This window comes from Lepidochelys kempii, chromosome 4 (genome assembly GCF_965140285.1).
Source record: "Lepidochelys kempii isolate rLepKem1 chromosome 4, rLepKem1.hap1, whole genome shotgun sequence".
In the NCBI taxonomy this organism is placed as follows: Eukaryota; Metazoa; Chordata; order Testudines; family Cheloniidae; genus Lepidochelys; species Lepidochelys kempii.
In genome coordinates, this window is record NC_136383.1 from 123,062,164 (window position 1) to 123,077,932 (window position 15,769).

The following is a 15,769-nucleotide window of genomic DNA, read 5'->3' on the forward strand; positions in this document are numbered from 1 at the left end:
AAAATATTTAAATAAATGGTATTCTATTGTTTAACAACACAATTAATCGTGATTAATTTTTTTAATTGTGCAATTAATCAAGATGAAAGTTTTTAATCGCTTAACAACCCTACTTTTTATACATATTATTAATATTCCTAAATGTAAAGGTAACATAGTCTATCATAGCAGAACTCAAAAAGCTGATCTAATACTACTGGAAGTGCTTTGGTGTTTGGTCTCTTACACCAAGCAGCATAGATAGATAAAGTCAAGCATGGTTTTAATCCATTTCTATTGGGAAATCTAAACTCAATATGTTTTATTTGTTGGCTAGAAGCAGGCAGTGGGTTAGCGTGTTTTTTTTTTTTTTTGCATTTAGCAGTGAAACCAATATTCAATCTTAGGTGCCAATGTGTGACACTTAAAACAGACTTTCAGGTGCTTGGCTGTAGGTTTAGCTGCCTAACTTTCAGTGCTCAAGTTTAAAATTTGGACTCGTAACTAGTTCTGTCCTGCTATCACCAGATGTTTCTCAGGATATTTATGAAGCAAGACAATTTTTTTGGGGGGGGGGGGGGGGGAGGAGGGGAGAAAAGATTGTAAAAGCTGTTCCCTACCTTACCACTCCAGAACGATGGCTCCAATCTTCTACCTGACCACATCCTGTCTAGCACAAAGAAATACCAGTTTCATGCTGTTAAATGTAAAGGGCAATAGAATGGAACTGCCTTTATATCAAGGCCCTACACACTCTGTGGCAAGGTAAATCTAAATTCTGTCGCAAAGCCCTTTTTAATTTGCCGTGCTCCAGGTTGGGAGACAGGGAATTCTGCAGCAGTTTGGGGGAAGTATTAAACAAATGAAAGTTTACAGTTTTTTATTTCATTACATTTGAAAATGAATAATAGAATCAGTAGAGTCCTTTGTGCTTTATATATATATATATATATATATTGCTATTATGTTCACTTTATTTTACTCTTGCCCCCCTAAATTTTCAGTTTTCTTTGTGCTGGGGACTGCTATATTAACACCTAATTATGTTGCAGAAGCTAAAGGTTTTGATAGATGGGGTTTAAGCAGTGTAGGAGAGGCTTGGGACATAAATATGTTCACATCACTGAGGAGGGTTTTTAGCTTCTCTGTTCTTGCTCAGGGCATTACTCAATCATTGCTTTGCAGAGAGATCTACCAAATGGTGTTCATTCCAGGGGAGCAATACAACTGCCCTGTTCTGACATCAGCATTATAAATATTAACGACTTCCACAGCTCTAAACACAGGCAGAAAGCTAGAGCTGCTTTAGCATTCGCTCTGCTTGTATACACTCAGGTTCCCGGCATTTAGGGTGACCCTACAGAAAGTGAAAAATCGGGACAGAAGGTTGGGGGAGCGGGTAATAGGCGCCTATATAAGAAAAAGTCCCGAATATCGGGACTGTCCCTATAAACTCGGGACATCTGCTCACCCTACTGTCATTACATATGCACACCCTATGTGCTCAGACCCTGTGACGGCTAAAACTTCAGGGGCTGAGAAGGGATTATCATGAGCAGGATGGCTCCAGCAGAGAGAGAAGCTCATCTGAGCATATACAGAAATGTCGTTGAATAAAACTTCTGTTTTTTGATATTTAAAAACTTTCCCCCCAAATATGATTTGTTTCTAGTAACTAAAATGTTAGTTATATAAACTGAGTCAGAGGCCTAATCTTCATGTGTGGGTACCTAGAAGCAGTCATCTGATTAAAAGTTACCTGATTTTCAGAGATGCTGGGCACATACACCTCCCACAAAAGCCAGTGAGAGTTAAAGGCACTTGTTACCTCACAAAATCAGATGTTTAGTTAGGTGCCTCACTATAGAATTAAATTTGGGTACCTAGCTTTGAAAACAAGGTTCTGAGCTACGATAGCAGCATAGGTGTATCCTGCCCTCGCTCCCTGGAGGAATTCCTGTTTGTCTGTGACATTTGCCTGGTATATGGATAGTTCTTAGAAGTCAATAGCTGGCACCTAAATATTTAACTTGCAATAATAAGGATATTCTACCTTGCCATGGTAACAGTAAAAACACACATGCATCTATCTTATCTACTTATCTATTCTCTAGTTAACTGTGGGTGGGAGAAGGGATTTAATGTGGATATATATTGCTTTCACCCACTGATCACTGTTTCTTCTGGGTGATTAGCAAAGCAGGGTGTGTACCTCCCACCAACTTTGTGTTTTGTCATAAAGCAAAGAGGATATTGTTTTCAGCATTTATGGATACTGTCCCTAATTAATCTCCATATCTAACTTGGCCTGTCTTGCCATCAACTCAGTACCACCTGCTAAGGGAAACTGAGTGTTTCAAAAATGCCTTTTCTTTTTAGTAAAAAAACCCCAAGAAATCCTCTATCATTCTTAGACTAAAGACTTGCTGAGAGCCCAGTACTGTGCATTGTTGATTTAGTCTGTGTTGCAGCTCAGATTTGCTAGCATTACACTTTTTTTTCTAGATCCCTTCCTCTTGGCCACAGTCCAAAGACACAATGTCCTTGTTTAGCATTTTGATGTGGGGAAACACTGATAATTAAAACAGGTTTCAAGCCATGAGCTGATTTGTAAGCAGCAACTTGCTCCAGGATGTGTGTTGTCAGTCGATAAATACCCAGTTGGTGTGTGCTGAGCGACAGTGTGTCTTGTGCCTGATTATGCACAGTGTGTGTGCGTACATGTTGATTGAACCCACACCCTAGGGGGAGTATTGTTTAAATTAATAAAGTAAATATATAGAAGACTGGCGATGCCATTCTCCCTTACGCTGGTATAAAACCAGTTTAACCACACACTGACTTTAGTGGAGTTTCTCCTTATTTACAGTTGTATAATTTAGGGCAGAATCAGGCCCTGGAGTATTAAGACATATGTCCAGGATGGGTGTATATATAAAGTAATGGAATTAAACCTATAATGTACCAGCATCTGAATAAATAGGTCGTGCAATGGAAATCTCCTTGCCCTCAAGGGTTTGTTGGACTGGGCCTTCAGTTTCCTTAGGCACCAGACTGACTTATGAAGATTTGGGATTTTCTATTTTGCAGAGTTAACAAATAAATAAAACCAAAATTAAAACAGATGGATTTGTGGAGCTGTGTTACATGGGGAAAAGAGTTCCAGCATGTTAGTGTGCAAAATGAGTGAATGAAAGGCTATGATATGGCGGTAAGCCTTTAAAAAAAAAAAAAACTTCGAAGACATGAACCCATTAAAAGTCTTATTTTTGTAAATGCTGTTTCCAGCCCTCTGTATGCTTATGCATGTATATTTGTGTGTGTATTTTCAAGAGTTTGCATAGTTCTCCAAGAGTCGTTGCTGTTCATCTACCTAAATTATATAGGTGCCATGGGATGTAGGCATGCCATTGGATTTTTTAGTATACTGAAGAGGAAATAATCTAAGCAAATCCTGTATGAATGAACCTTTTTCATTCAGATGTATTTTTTCATTGTACAAGATGTCATTGGAGTTATTGCTCAATTTCTTATACTTAAGAGGTATATACGAGGATTGGCCTCTTTCCTACTTCTGTTCACCATTTCAGTAGAGCCACTCATAGCCATATCAAACAGTATGGGGGCGGAGGAGGAGTAAAAGGGATAAAAACAGGGAATATCTTTAAATAGAATTTCCTTTTATGCAGGTGATAAATTTAATATACCATCTCAAACCTTCAAAATTAATGTCAGTTCTTCACAACAACAAAAGAATGGTGCTTTGTTTCCAGCTGTACGATAAATGGACATGCAACAAAAGATCTAGGCCCACTTCACACTCTTCCGCAAAAAAAAAAAGTCACAAAGGGTGAAAACTTACTGGTTTGTACAACCAGCAACAGAACCAGCATTGTCAGACCTTGCAGATTCTCAACCAGGTATGTGCAGTTAACTATGTGAAAACAGATTTATACATATACATTTATATAAGTTGATTCTTAGCTGCTGCCCAGATGGGCAAAACCACAAATGGAATGAGCGTTGCCCTATAGTTCAAATTGGAGCCTAACATTCTGCGTATAATCAAGATGGTACCATGTACTAGTGTTAGTAGGATAAAGGTGCAGCGCTGAGATGGTGGGACAAAGATACCTTCAAGCCATTTTTATGCCTTCCATACTCTAGGTTGCTGTGAAAGTCATTGCAGTGCTCAGAGCCTGCTTTAATTTACCACAGTCTTAGCAACTGCCTCTAAGTTATGGCAGTACTCAACATTCCTGCTTGTGTCTGACATGCCTCTATACCCCTAGTTTACACCTACTACCCGCCCTTTGAAACCCATACAGGGTGTCATCAAACAACTACAACCCATATAATCAGTGGGGACCCCATCCTGAAAGAAGTCTTTCCTGCATTCCCTCTTTTGGCTTCAAACAATCCCCCAGCCTCTCCAAGTTCATCATCAGAAGCAAGCTCCCTGCAGACCAGGACATACCAACTCAAAGCAGCACCAGACCCTGCCAAAACAGATGCAAAACCTGAAGACCTATTTCTACTGCTACAATGATCAACACTGCCCACAACACACCTTTCGAGATTCATGGGTCCTACACATGCTTATCACAACATGTGGTGTATACCTCATCCAATGCATTAAATCCCCCAACACCAATTATGTGGATGAACCCAATCACTATTCTTTCAACAGGAAAATGATAAAAGATAAAAACACCAGATGACCTGTGGTGTGAACACTTTTCACAAAGCAGTCACTCTATATCTGACCTCTCAGTCCTCATCCTTAAAGGAAACCTGCACAACACTTTCAAAATACGAGTGTGAGCTTAAATTCATAACTCTGCTTGACAGTAAAAATTATGGTCTTAATAAAAACACTGGCTTTATGGCTTATTACAGCAATCTGTAAATGCACTAACCCCCTTTTTTTTGTCCTATGACTACAGGGGTTTTAATGAGCCACTTCACCTTGAATGGTCCCTTAGCACATATTCTAACTACTTATACTAAACCATCTGTTCATTCTTGTATTTAGCTGTGATACTCTGAATACCTTTCCCAGGCCTGAAGAAGAGCTCTGTGTAGCTCGAAAGCTTGTCTCTCTCACGAACAGAAGTTGGTCCAATAAAAGATATTACTTCACCCAGCTTATCTCTCTAATATGCCTCTATTCTGGCATATACAGTCAGGTGTTGTCCCTGTGCTAGGGAATTCTCTGGGGCTGCTCTGCCTCTTTTATCATATTGCTCCAATTCTTTTTCTCCTAGTTTGCTGATGTGTCAGCACTTCACTGTTATTTAGGAAACATGGTGGTGTGACTATCCCTTTTTGTCTCTAAAGGGCAGCCATCAGTGGTACTCATCTGTGAACTGATTGTGAGAAAAACGCTGTAGAGACTTTCTGCCAGGCACTCTCTTTCTAATGAGTCAAGTACATCCCTGACACAATGCAGTCTGTGTTCACCTGTCCCCAACTTGCTCCAAGCCCATCTTTCTGGATGCTGCTGCCAACTTGCAGAGCTGGGCAAGAATTTATACATTTGTGGTATTACAGATATTTCCCCGTATTTATGTTTGCTAAAAGATGTAGGAATAGTTTCTGGTGTGTCACAAATATTCTTCTATAGCATGGACAAGCTTCAGACTTCAAAGGAAAAAGGCCCAAGTCAAAGTTTTGAACCTGGGCTCAGGATAGGTAGTATTTAATGTAGTCCCATTTTTTAAGAGCTGAAGTATGCACTGAATACTATGGAATATAAATTTGTGTACAGTGATCTAAACCAGATGTCACCATTCTTAAAAAGGATAAATACACAGGAGACTGAATGTAATAGGTAGTCAGTCTTTTCTTTGTCTTCTGCAGGAGGTTTTTGTAGTACAGGTCTAGGTTCCCAAGTCATCAATCTTCTTGTTTTACTTCATAGCCGGTAGGCAAACTTTGACAATAACGTAGTTTAATTAGGTGGTTGGAGAATGAGGTTCCATTACAACCAACCAATCAACTGGATGGTATATATGGTGGCTCTTGTTTATTCAGGGTCATGTTTTAGGGCTTGAAAAAAATACCAGTTGCCTACTTTTTAGAAAACTAAACCTATTAAAGCTAATAAAAATGACAGGGTTTCACCAATGTGGTCCCTGGTAAGAATTCAGAGAATGGATAAGGTTCTACACTGTCCCTTCCTATGGTTTCCATTTTTGAGTCATCCTCCTACATGGTTAGCTACAGTGACCCATCTCTACTTTTGCTCAAAGCTTTCTTTCCACTGTATCCACCCCTTGCTGCAGAATTGTGCTCCAAGCAAAAAGCTTTTGTTTTTAAGAAAAACAAATTTCTAGTTGTCTGGTTGTGAAGAAAAGCTTGAAAATGTGAACCAAGCATGAACTGATGTAGGGTTGTGTTCCTCAGTCTGTAGACAGCCTGAAACGTTAGCTCAAGAGACGTGAACAGCACCACTCATTTCAGTGGGGTGTATACACTGAAGCTAAAAGATCATTTTAATGTCAACATTGTTAAGTTTTTCATTGTTGATCGTTTTACAAGATTTATCCAGCCAATGTGCTTATGCCTCAAACCCAAGCCACCTCCTATACCTTTCCAAATAAAAAGCCCCAACTCATCCTTATCAAGCTGCAAAAAACGTTCACCTTCTTTCCAGATACCTTCAGCCATGCAGATGCATGGACAATATAGAAATCTGCTGTAGAACACTGAAAATGTAGGGAGAGAATGTTAAATAGAGCTACTATTAAAGTAAATAACACAGGGGCTACTGCACGGATTGTATGACTGACTTTCAGAGTTATTTCACTACAGTCCACCTCTTTAAATTAAATTAAGCAGCTACAGTTTTTCCTGTGTGCTGTGCCAGAGTAACACACACTCCACAGACCTTGCTGCAGAATTTAGGTCCGGGGGCCCACATGAGGTCTTGTGTGTGTATTTAAGGCCTGATCCAAAGTCCTTTGAAATCAATGGAAAGACCCCTTCTGATTTCCAGGGACTTTGACTTATACTCCATGCACACGGAACAACTTGCAGAATTGAGGCCTTAGTGAGCAAAAAAACGGTACATCTACCATAAAATGTGCTACATATATATATCTTTTTGTTGTTGTTGCTTGCACAATAGAAGCACGGAGGTCTGCTATAGATAGAGAACACTACTGAATGTTCAGTTTTTAGCTCTAAGGCACTAGACTGTCAGCAACTATTTCACATATCTCATAGCTATCAGAATGTTCAAGTTCAGCACACTGGGTGCCTTGCCATGGTACAGTGCCTTAGGACTAAGAGTTTCTCTTCCCTCTTCATTAAAGCGAAATTGCTATATAGCTGAAGCATATTGTGAAATTTGAATTCGACTTGGGATTCACTGTAAAATATTTGTAGGAAATATTTATAGGGAAGGCAAAAAAAATAAAAATAATCAGGACTCTTTCTGACTGGGGCCTGGACTCTTTGTGGCTGAATAAATATGGAAAAAGTAGAATGTCATGCTTTGAAAAGCAAAGTTCATACTGTCTTACACTGCAATTAATCTTTTTTTAAATTGTGTCTAGGCCACAACTGAGTTGGTTTCTCTAGAAACATTTCTTATTAGCATTGATTGATGCTTGGGTTTCTCTAGAAACATTTCTTATTAGCATTGATTGATGCTTTCCTTTTACTTACAGAATACTTTAAACAAAGATAATTTTATATTTTCATAGGTACAAAATAACTTTAATTTAATAAAAATTAGCCTGTAAAAATATTATTAGAACCATAAATAGGATATATTTGATACCTCTCCTTTAAGAAAAAGTGTTATAGAATTTAATACGGATTAAGGCTCTCATTCATCAATGCCCTTGAGCACAAGCCTATCGGTGGGCAGATAGTAAAACGCACACACAGAGAAAGAGTAAGGCAATTTACAGCAAAACCCTTAGCACAATACATGCAGTGTGACCAGGTGTAAAATATTAGTTGCTATACAGAACGATAACTATTGATTAAAAAGATGTTAACTGCAGGAGCAGGCGCAGTGGTTCAATGAAGAAAAGGCCTGATCCTGCAACATGTAAAACTCCCACTGACTTAACTCTTTAGGGTTGGCCCGTAAGTCATTACAGGGTAAACATTCCATGAATGATTTCTAAAGGTGACCTGTATTTTAAAAAAATTATATGAAGTTACATTTAACAAGGAATGAAAATACTACATATTTTCAATGTGACCAAGTTCACATTGCTGTAACACTTCCAAACTCAGTCCCTCTTCGTGAATCTCATTTCATTATATATGTAAGCGGGGGAATAGTCCTGCTATTGTAGGGAACTTTCCTGGCTTCTGCACTACCTCGGTGAAGTGGGCTAGTGAAAGGATCTGAGTCCTTGCTCCCACTTCCTTTCCCAGTGGCCTCCCTGCCCTTGAGGACTCCCCTTCCACTCTCCTGTCTGGCAGAGTCTTTGTAACCCCAACAAGGCTGGGCCCAGGATTCCTGGGAGACTCGACCCCCAACTCTCCTGTGGTCACTCAGGACAGGGGCTAGGGTGTCCCCACTCCGGGGTACTCTCTCTGCACTGGGCACTTCTCTGACTGACTGACCATTACATACAATTTAAAGCAAATGCAAGTTATTTAATCAACAATTAATTTTAAAAAGAATAAGGGAAAATGAGAAAGGTTAAAGGAAACACTCAACCCGCTCTGTGGCAGGGAACATCCCAAACAGCGTCTCTGGAATGTCAGGGCAGTTCACAGTCTGTTCTGTGCAAGTCCCAGGCCTTCTTCTCAGGCCCTGGCCGTGCTGCAGGGATGCTGTGGGTTGGACACTTGCTGTGCCGGTGGCCACACGCTCTAGGTGGCATGGCCCTTCTTCCCAGTGTTGCCCCCGCCCTGTCAGGGTTACCAATCCCCCTTCGAGTCTGGCCTGCAGAGCCTCTTGGCTGAGGCGTCTCCCTGTGTTGGGCCCGCTGTCCAGGGTCCCCCCTTGCTCTCCCCAGCTGCTCATGACACCCAGCTCCGGCCTGCCGCAGCCCCAGCTCCAGCTCCACTCTGTCTTAGCTCCAGCTCCACTCTGCCTCAGCACGGCTGCTGCTCTGCCTCCAGCTCCCTGGGCTGCTTCTTTGGCCCCTCTGGCTCTGGTTGCTGCAGCTCTGCTCCCAGGGCAAGTCTGCTGTCTCTGGGCTGTGCCTCTGGCTTTGGGGCTGCAGCTCTGCTCCCCAGCTCAGCTTGGGCCCCTGCTTTCTCCTTAGCTCGGCCCCACTCTGTCTGACCCAGGCAATTCCAGCTCACATGGAGGATGGTACCTCCCCAGCCTCCTGACTCCCTGATTAGCCTGCCCGCCCTGTCATTCAGGCTGACCTGGGGCTTTGGCCTCTCCTCATTGTTCCGAGGGACTGTCAGTCTCAGGTTCCTGATTCCCCATCGACCCTTCCCCCTTTTAGTACTGGGAGCTAGCAACTACAACACCCCCACTGAATGTTAGCAAGGGGCAACCGTCCCCTTACATATAGCATTATGTAGGATTGCGGCAGGCTTTACGTGTGGAAAAAATAGTTTAATACCTAAGAGGTGGGACTGGAATTAGCTTGACAAATACAGTACTATTATCCAGAGTTCAATAGTTGTATAGTATTGTTTCCCAGAGCTACATTTTGAGTTCTTTGTTGATCCACATTCTATGCAGTAACTCCATCCTCTGTAAACCAAACTTTTCGATACCAAAAGATATGGGTGCTTAACATGCAAATAAGGGCAGAATTTGGTCCTTTGAATACACTCTAAGGCTCTGTCTGGACTAGAAAATTGAACAGTTGGTTAGGACTGGTTTAAGCACAAAAGGTTCATTGTGTCCAATCTTTAATTTAAAACCCATTGCAAATTGGTGTCTCTTGCCCTCATTAGTGCTCCTCTAAACCATTTTGTTTGCAATGCATTCTGATTCCTCCTCAGTCCCACAGGTATCTGGCAGTTCCCAGATGATTTCCCAGAAGCAGTAGATTTTGGGACATTTCAAAGGTCCCTGTTGTATGTTGAGATAGTGGGAGGACTAGTTGAACCATTTCAGCTAGTCCACATCCATGCTGGCACTAAAATGGATGAGACTGAAACAGTTGGAACTACAGTAGTTCTTAAACCTGCTCAAGAATGCATGTAAACTAGTCAGAGTACTTTTGTGTGTGAACCTGAAGTGTTTTACCAGTATTCCAGTGATAAAAACAAGTTCTTGGAATCATAGATTTCTCTAACATACACAAGACTTTTCTGCTTAGTCTAATATCCCATTGCTTGATGTGCTAAAAAGACGTTTTTAAGATTTTGGGCCCATGTACACTGGGAGAATTTACTAAACACTTACAAAACTTGTTCAGTTAAACCAATTTTAAAATTGGTTAGAGTCAAGGTGTAGACCCAGCCTAAAGGGGCCTGGCCCATTTTGTCAGAACCAGTTTCAAGAGTTGAAGTGGTCTTGAAAGCAGTTTAGTAAAAACAGCTCAGACCACCACAAACTACCTAAAACCACGTGTACACTGTTGCTCCAACCTGATTTTGAAGTTAATTTAGCTGAGCCAGTTTTTTAAAAGATTTGAAAATTTTCCCAGTAATGCTGTCACTCAGTGCATATAAATAACCAAATTGATGGCTGAATAGTGTTTGGAGTTCTTTGTGTTGTTTTTTTACAAAACCTGGGATTTAATTTAATAATTGTTTTTTCAGTTCTGACACTTTAAAAAGAATAATCTGTTTCATTACAATTATCTAAACCTGACGTTTGCATGAACCTTGTTCACATGACAATATGTAGTTTATTTGTCCTTCGTCATATGCACACACAGTGTGTACTCAAATTTTGATGTGAAACATTTATGGCTGAATTACATGAAAAGCCATCCATAATATGGATTTACAGAATTCTTCAACTGATGTTCCTTGACCAGTAGATTGGAAAGGTACAGCTGTTCATAACATAGATATTGAAAAGCCATATACACTTGGCCTTTTCAGACTTGGGGTCATTGCTTTACCTTTGTTTTATGTAAACATGTATGTACATTTGTCAGAATAGTTTAACCTTTTAGCATCAGGAATACGTATATATTGAATACATTAGAAAACAGTTTAAGGAGATCCCAACTTCCAGGCATTAAGTTGGTTTCCAACCAGTTAGAATCTCATTTATGTGGAGCTGGCTCTGAACGTATCCATGCTTTGGAATACTTAAATCAAGATTATTAAAAGTGAAGACATTTTAAAAATGTAATATACTTATCGCTGTTAAGGTCATTTGTTGTTTTATATTTTTCTCACTGATCAGTGAAAAGAGTCTAGTCAGTTTCTGTTAGTTTTTCTTTCTGGTTAGTATGCACAAATGCTGCAATCTCTGAGTTGCACATAATACAGAGGAATAGATGCTTTACAAATAAATAAATAGAAAAAACTATTTCCACTGGAATTAGTGTGTGTTCACTCAGAGAGCAAGTAAGCTTAGTAAAAAGGTTCCATTTTCATATGAGTTTTTCTGGATTAACAATACAAATCCCATTTATTAACAGTCCTGTATATTTCTACATAATTTAGCTACTCTTAATCTACTGATTGCTAACGTACAGTTTATTTAACTTTTTACTGCACCACTTTGTGTTCTAGTCTCATCTGCTTCATTGCTGCTTCTTCCTTAATCTCCACTTTCCTGATGTATGTGCAAAAATCCTGCTGGTGCATCTAAAGTCTGCTACTTGCACACACAAATGATTCTGTGCAAAGTTAGAAAATTTCCCTTTTGAAAATGTTTCCCCTAGTTTCATCCAAGAAGCAAATTGTTAATTCAAAAAAACAAAACATCCCCAGACACCTTTTAGAGGTTACAGATGTATAGACGATAAATCTCCCGGGTTGAAAGTGTCTGCATTTGTAGAAGTAGACTCTAATAATGTTATTTAACCTTTCTGATTGGTTTAAAGATCAGAATCCGGGCCCTGACTCTGCAAGCTGCTTAAGTATTCGTGTGCAATGGGCTGCTCATGTTTAGAGTTACGCATGTGCTTGAGGAGGTTGTTGAATTTGGCCCTATTCATGGGATCTTTTCCCATTTTTAAAGTTTAGATTACGAAAGTAAAGCCTTGTGTTTAAACACAAGATCCCATGCACAGACAGGAAGCCTTGTGGTGATCTTTCTCCAAAGACATCACATTTTTCTACAGCGTTCTCCTTTCCTGATTGGCTGAAGGAGGAAAAATTATCTCACATTAGCACTTTTTACAATTATGCCATTTTAATTCACACTTATTGTATTAATTATTCATATATGTTATATGTTAATCTCTGTGCAATCAATAAAAAGTAACTAATAAGTGTGTGTATCTAGTCAGACATGCAGTACTATAGACGTCATAAGTTTTGCAATTATCTGTATTTTAATAGTTCATCTGTCATAAAAAGTTAAAAAAAAATTTTTCTACGTTTGTCTTCTGTCTTTGTTCATGCAAATTACATGGCCTTTTATGCATTAATAAATTGTGTTAGACTCTGTTAAATGTTGATGTTGAATACTTATTCTAAATAGTAATAAAAAAAAGCAAAGTGTAAGCAATTTTTGTTCAGAAGCATATAATTACCATGCTAAGATGGTTGGATGTACTGCAGCATGTAGCAGAATTTAAATGAAAAGTTATATCTTTGCAGAAAATGATTATTTATGGCATATTTGTAATTTTCATTAGTAATTTTTTATTATTATTATTATTACTGCTTCTGGTGGTCTTAGGCAGCTTTAGGATCATCAGTCTATTAAGACTTTAATCTTCTCTGATGTTAAAAAAGCCCATTCATGCTAACACATGTGAAGAATGCTGATTTTAATTTCTCACTGAGATAAGATTGACAGAAAAGGGCACAAGATTACAAACATTGCTTAAGTAGTTACGTGGATATCCAGGTCATTGTAAAGATACATGGGAACTTCATATTGCTTCTTGTTCAATTGTATGTACAAAAAAGTAGGAAGTATTTATTTTTTTAAATGCAGAAATATACTCTTGGAATGTTTTGTTTTATCACTTGCTTTGTTTTAGGGTTCTAAAGTAAAAATATTGAACAAACTGTTTTACTGCCAGCCAGTTGGTGAAAGAAAACACAGAATGCTTTAAAAACACACACAGAATACCAGCTTATAGATGTTTATCATCTTTCTTTTTACTGATGAACTGGATGGTGTTTAATGTAGGAGGCTAGAAGTGTTACTTACGAAGGAATATTGTAGTAAACATGACAGAATATGCCATAGTTGTAACTCCTCATTTTCCCCTTTTGTTTTTAGTGCAAACACCATTCTTGATGTATGGTGAAAGATAGAACATATATATATATATATATTTGGAGGGGTATATTTTCCCAGGAGATAGGGCACAGGAATGGGAGTCAGGAGACATAGTGCTCGATCCAATTCCCGTTTAAGTCAATTGAAAAATTCACTCTGACATGAATAGCAGTTGGATTGAGCCTGTTTTCTCTTCCTGGCTCTGCCACTGATTTGCTTTGTGGCCTTGGCCAAGTTAATCCACATCTCTGTTTTTGTTTCCCCCTCTCTAAAATGGGGATAATGATTCATACTCACACTTGCAAACTGCTTTGAGATCTAGATATGAAAAGCACTACAGAAGTGCCAGCTATTATTTCAAGTGACCTGAAGCTTTGGGGCCTGAAGCTTTGACAAAGGGAGAGAAAAGGAAGCCATTGTTGTTGAATCAACTTCTATACAGAAATCCAGGCAAGCAGATGGTGTTTGAAAACAGGATATGCTATCACAGAGTAACTTTTCTACAACATTCTTCATTTTTAATAATTTCAGACGGGCTAAACTCCGGCTATATTTGGAGCAGCTAAAACAGCTTGTGCCTCTTGGGCCAGATAGCACCAGACACACCACTCTAAGTCTGTTGAAAAGAGCCAAGATGCATATCAAGGTAAAAACAAAAATATCCATCCATACTTTGTTTTCTTTAAAATAGAACCTTCAGGAATATGTATTGGTTGAAAAGGAACTTTTTTTTTTTTTTAGTTTTTTACAGTAAATCCACATGTAGTATTTCTGATCTTCCCTATGTCCACGTCTTTATTAAACACTGTGGTCAGATGTTTGGCTGTGTGTGTTCTTTCAGTATGCTGTCCCAGCTCTGCACAGATAGCGGAGACAGCAGACTTTGACTGAACTGCCCAATAACCACAGACTCAGTTCGTAGTGAAGGAACTTGGTCAGGTTTATTGTTGACGAAGCACGGGATTGGTGTCTTATACTTGCTACAAGTACACTCAATGCATGTATGCCTGTGACAATAGATGCAGCTCAGTTAATGATGGGACTTTCCGCTGTCCCCCTCGGCTGGCCAGAGACACTCCCTCTGAGATAACCTCTTTATACACCAATACAAACAAGTTATGTATTCCTTCTGTGGCGTATCTAGGTGTCACCCTCTGACATATTTGGGTACCACACATTGCCTTGTACCTATTGGTTTAATCAAAACATATTTATTTATCATGTTGTCATCCTGACCTCATCTTTAAGATGGGTCAGCGTGTTCCTGTTATCTTTGAGGAATGTACTAGTATCGGGTTTTCTGGTACCACCCTTTTGGAATGTGTTTGTGTGTATATTCTTGTACCTAGCACTACTTAGGAATATATGTTTCTGCAATATCAGTTCTGTTCTTGCCAGATTCTGTGAGCAGGGCCTGCCTCTTGTTCACAACTTAACTTTGCTTTATACCTATGGTTGCAAGGCATCTGGTTTAGACTGGAATGCCTGGTCAAAAAGGGTCCCTGGTGGCTCCAGTCAGCACTGCTGACCGGGCCATTAAAACCGGGTCGGTGGCGCAGCGGGGCTAAGGGAAACTCTCTGCCTGCCTTGGCTCTGCGCAGCTCCCAGAAGTGGCTGGCATGTCCCTGCAGCCCGTAGGTGCAGGGGTGGCCAGGGAGGCTCCACACGCTGCCCCTGCCTCAAGCGCCGGCTCTGCAGCTCCCATTGACCGGGCACTGCGGCCAGTGGGAGCTGCAGGGGCAGTGCTTGCAGGTGTGAGCAGCGCGTTCTGCACAGAACCACCTGGCCACACCTCCGGCTAGGGGCCGGACATGCTGGCCGCTTCCAGGAGAAGCGCAGAGCTAGGGCAGGCAGGGAGTGTACCTTAGCCCCACTGCACTGCCAACCAGGAGCTGCCTGAGGTAAGCACCGCCTGGCAGGAGCCCACACTGTGAACTCCCTGCCCCAGGTCAGAACCCCCTCCTGCACCCTAACTCCTTCCCAGACCCCAACTCCCTGCCCCAGCCCTGAACCTCTTTCCAGACCCCACATCCCCTCCTGTAGCCCAACTCCTGACCCCAGCCCTGTGCCCCCTCCCACACCCAAACTCCCTCCTGGAGCCCGCACCCCAGGCCTGTGCCCCCTCCTGCACACATACTACTTCCCAGACCCTGCTCCTGCACCCCAGTCCCCTGCCCCAGCCCTGAGCCCCTTCCCTGACCCCAGCCCTGAGCTCCCTCCCACACCCAAACTCTCTCCCGGAGCCCGTACCCCAACCCCCTGCCCCAGTCCTGAGCCTTCTCCCACACTCGAAACCCCTTGGTCCTGGTCCCAGTCCAGAACCAACACTCCCAGCTGGAGCCAGCACCTGCTCCCGCACTCCAACCCCTTGCTGCAGCCCAGAGCCCCCTCCCATACCTTGAACCTCTCATTTCTGGTCTCACCCCAGAGACCGCACCCCCCAGCCAGAGCACTCACCCCCTCGCATACCCTAACCCCTTTTCT

At 41.0% G+C, this 15,769-nt stretch overlaps 1 protein-coding gene across 2 annotated transcripts in view; it reads left to right on the plus strand.

Annotated features, from left to right (window-relative positions):
* The window catches only part of MXD4 (MAX dimerization protein 4), a 56,320-nt gene that overhangs the window by 29,217 nt on the left and 11,334 nt on the right, over positions 1-15,769 (plus strand). For both annotated transcript variants that reach the window (XM_073342728.2, XM_073342727.2), the window contains exon 4: positions 13,817-13,931. In XM_073342728.2, the coding sequence (XP_073198829.1) occupies positions 13,817-13,931 (115 nt within the window). The remainder of the gene's footprint in view (positions 1-13,816; positions 13,932-15,769) is intronic.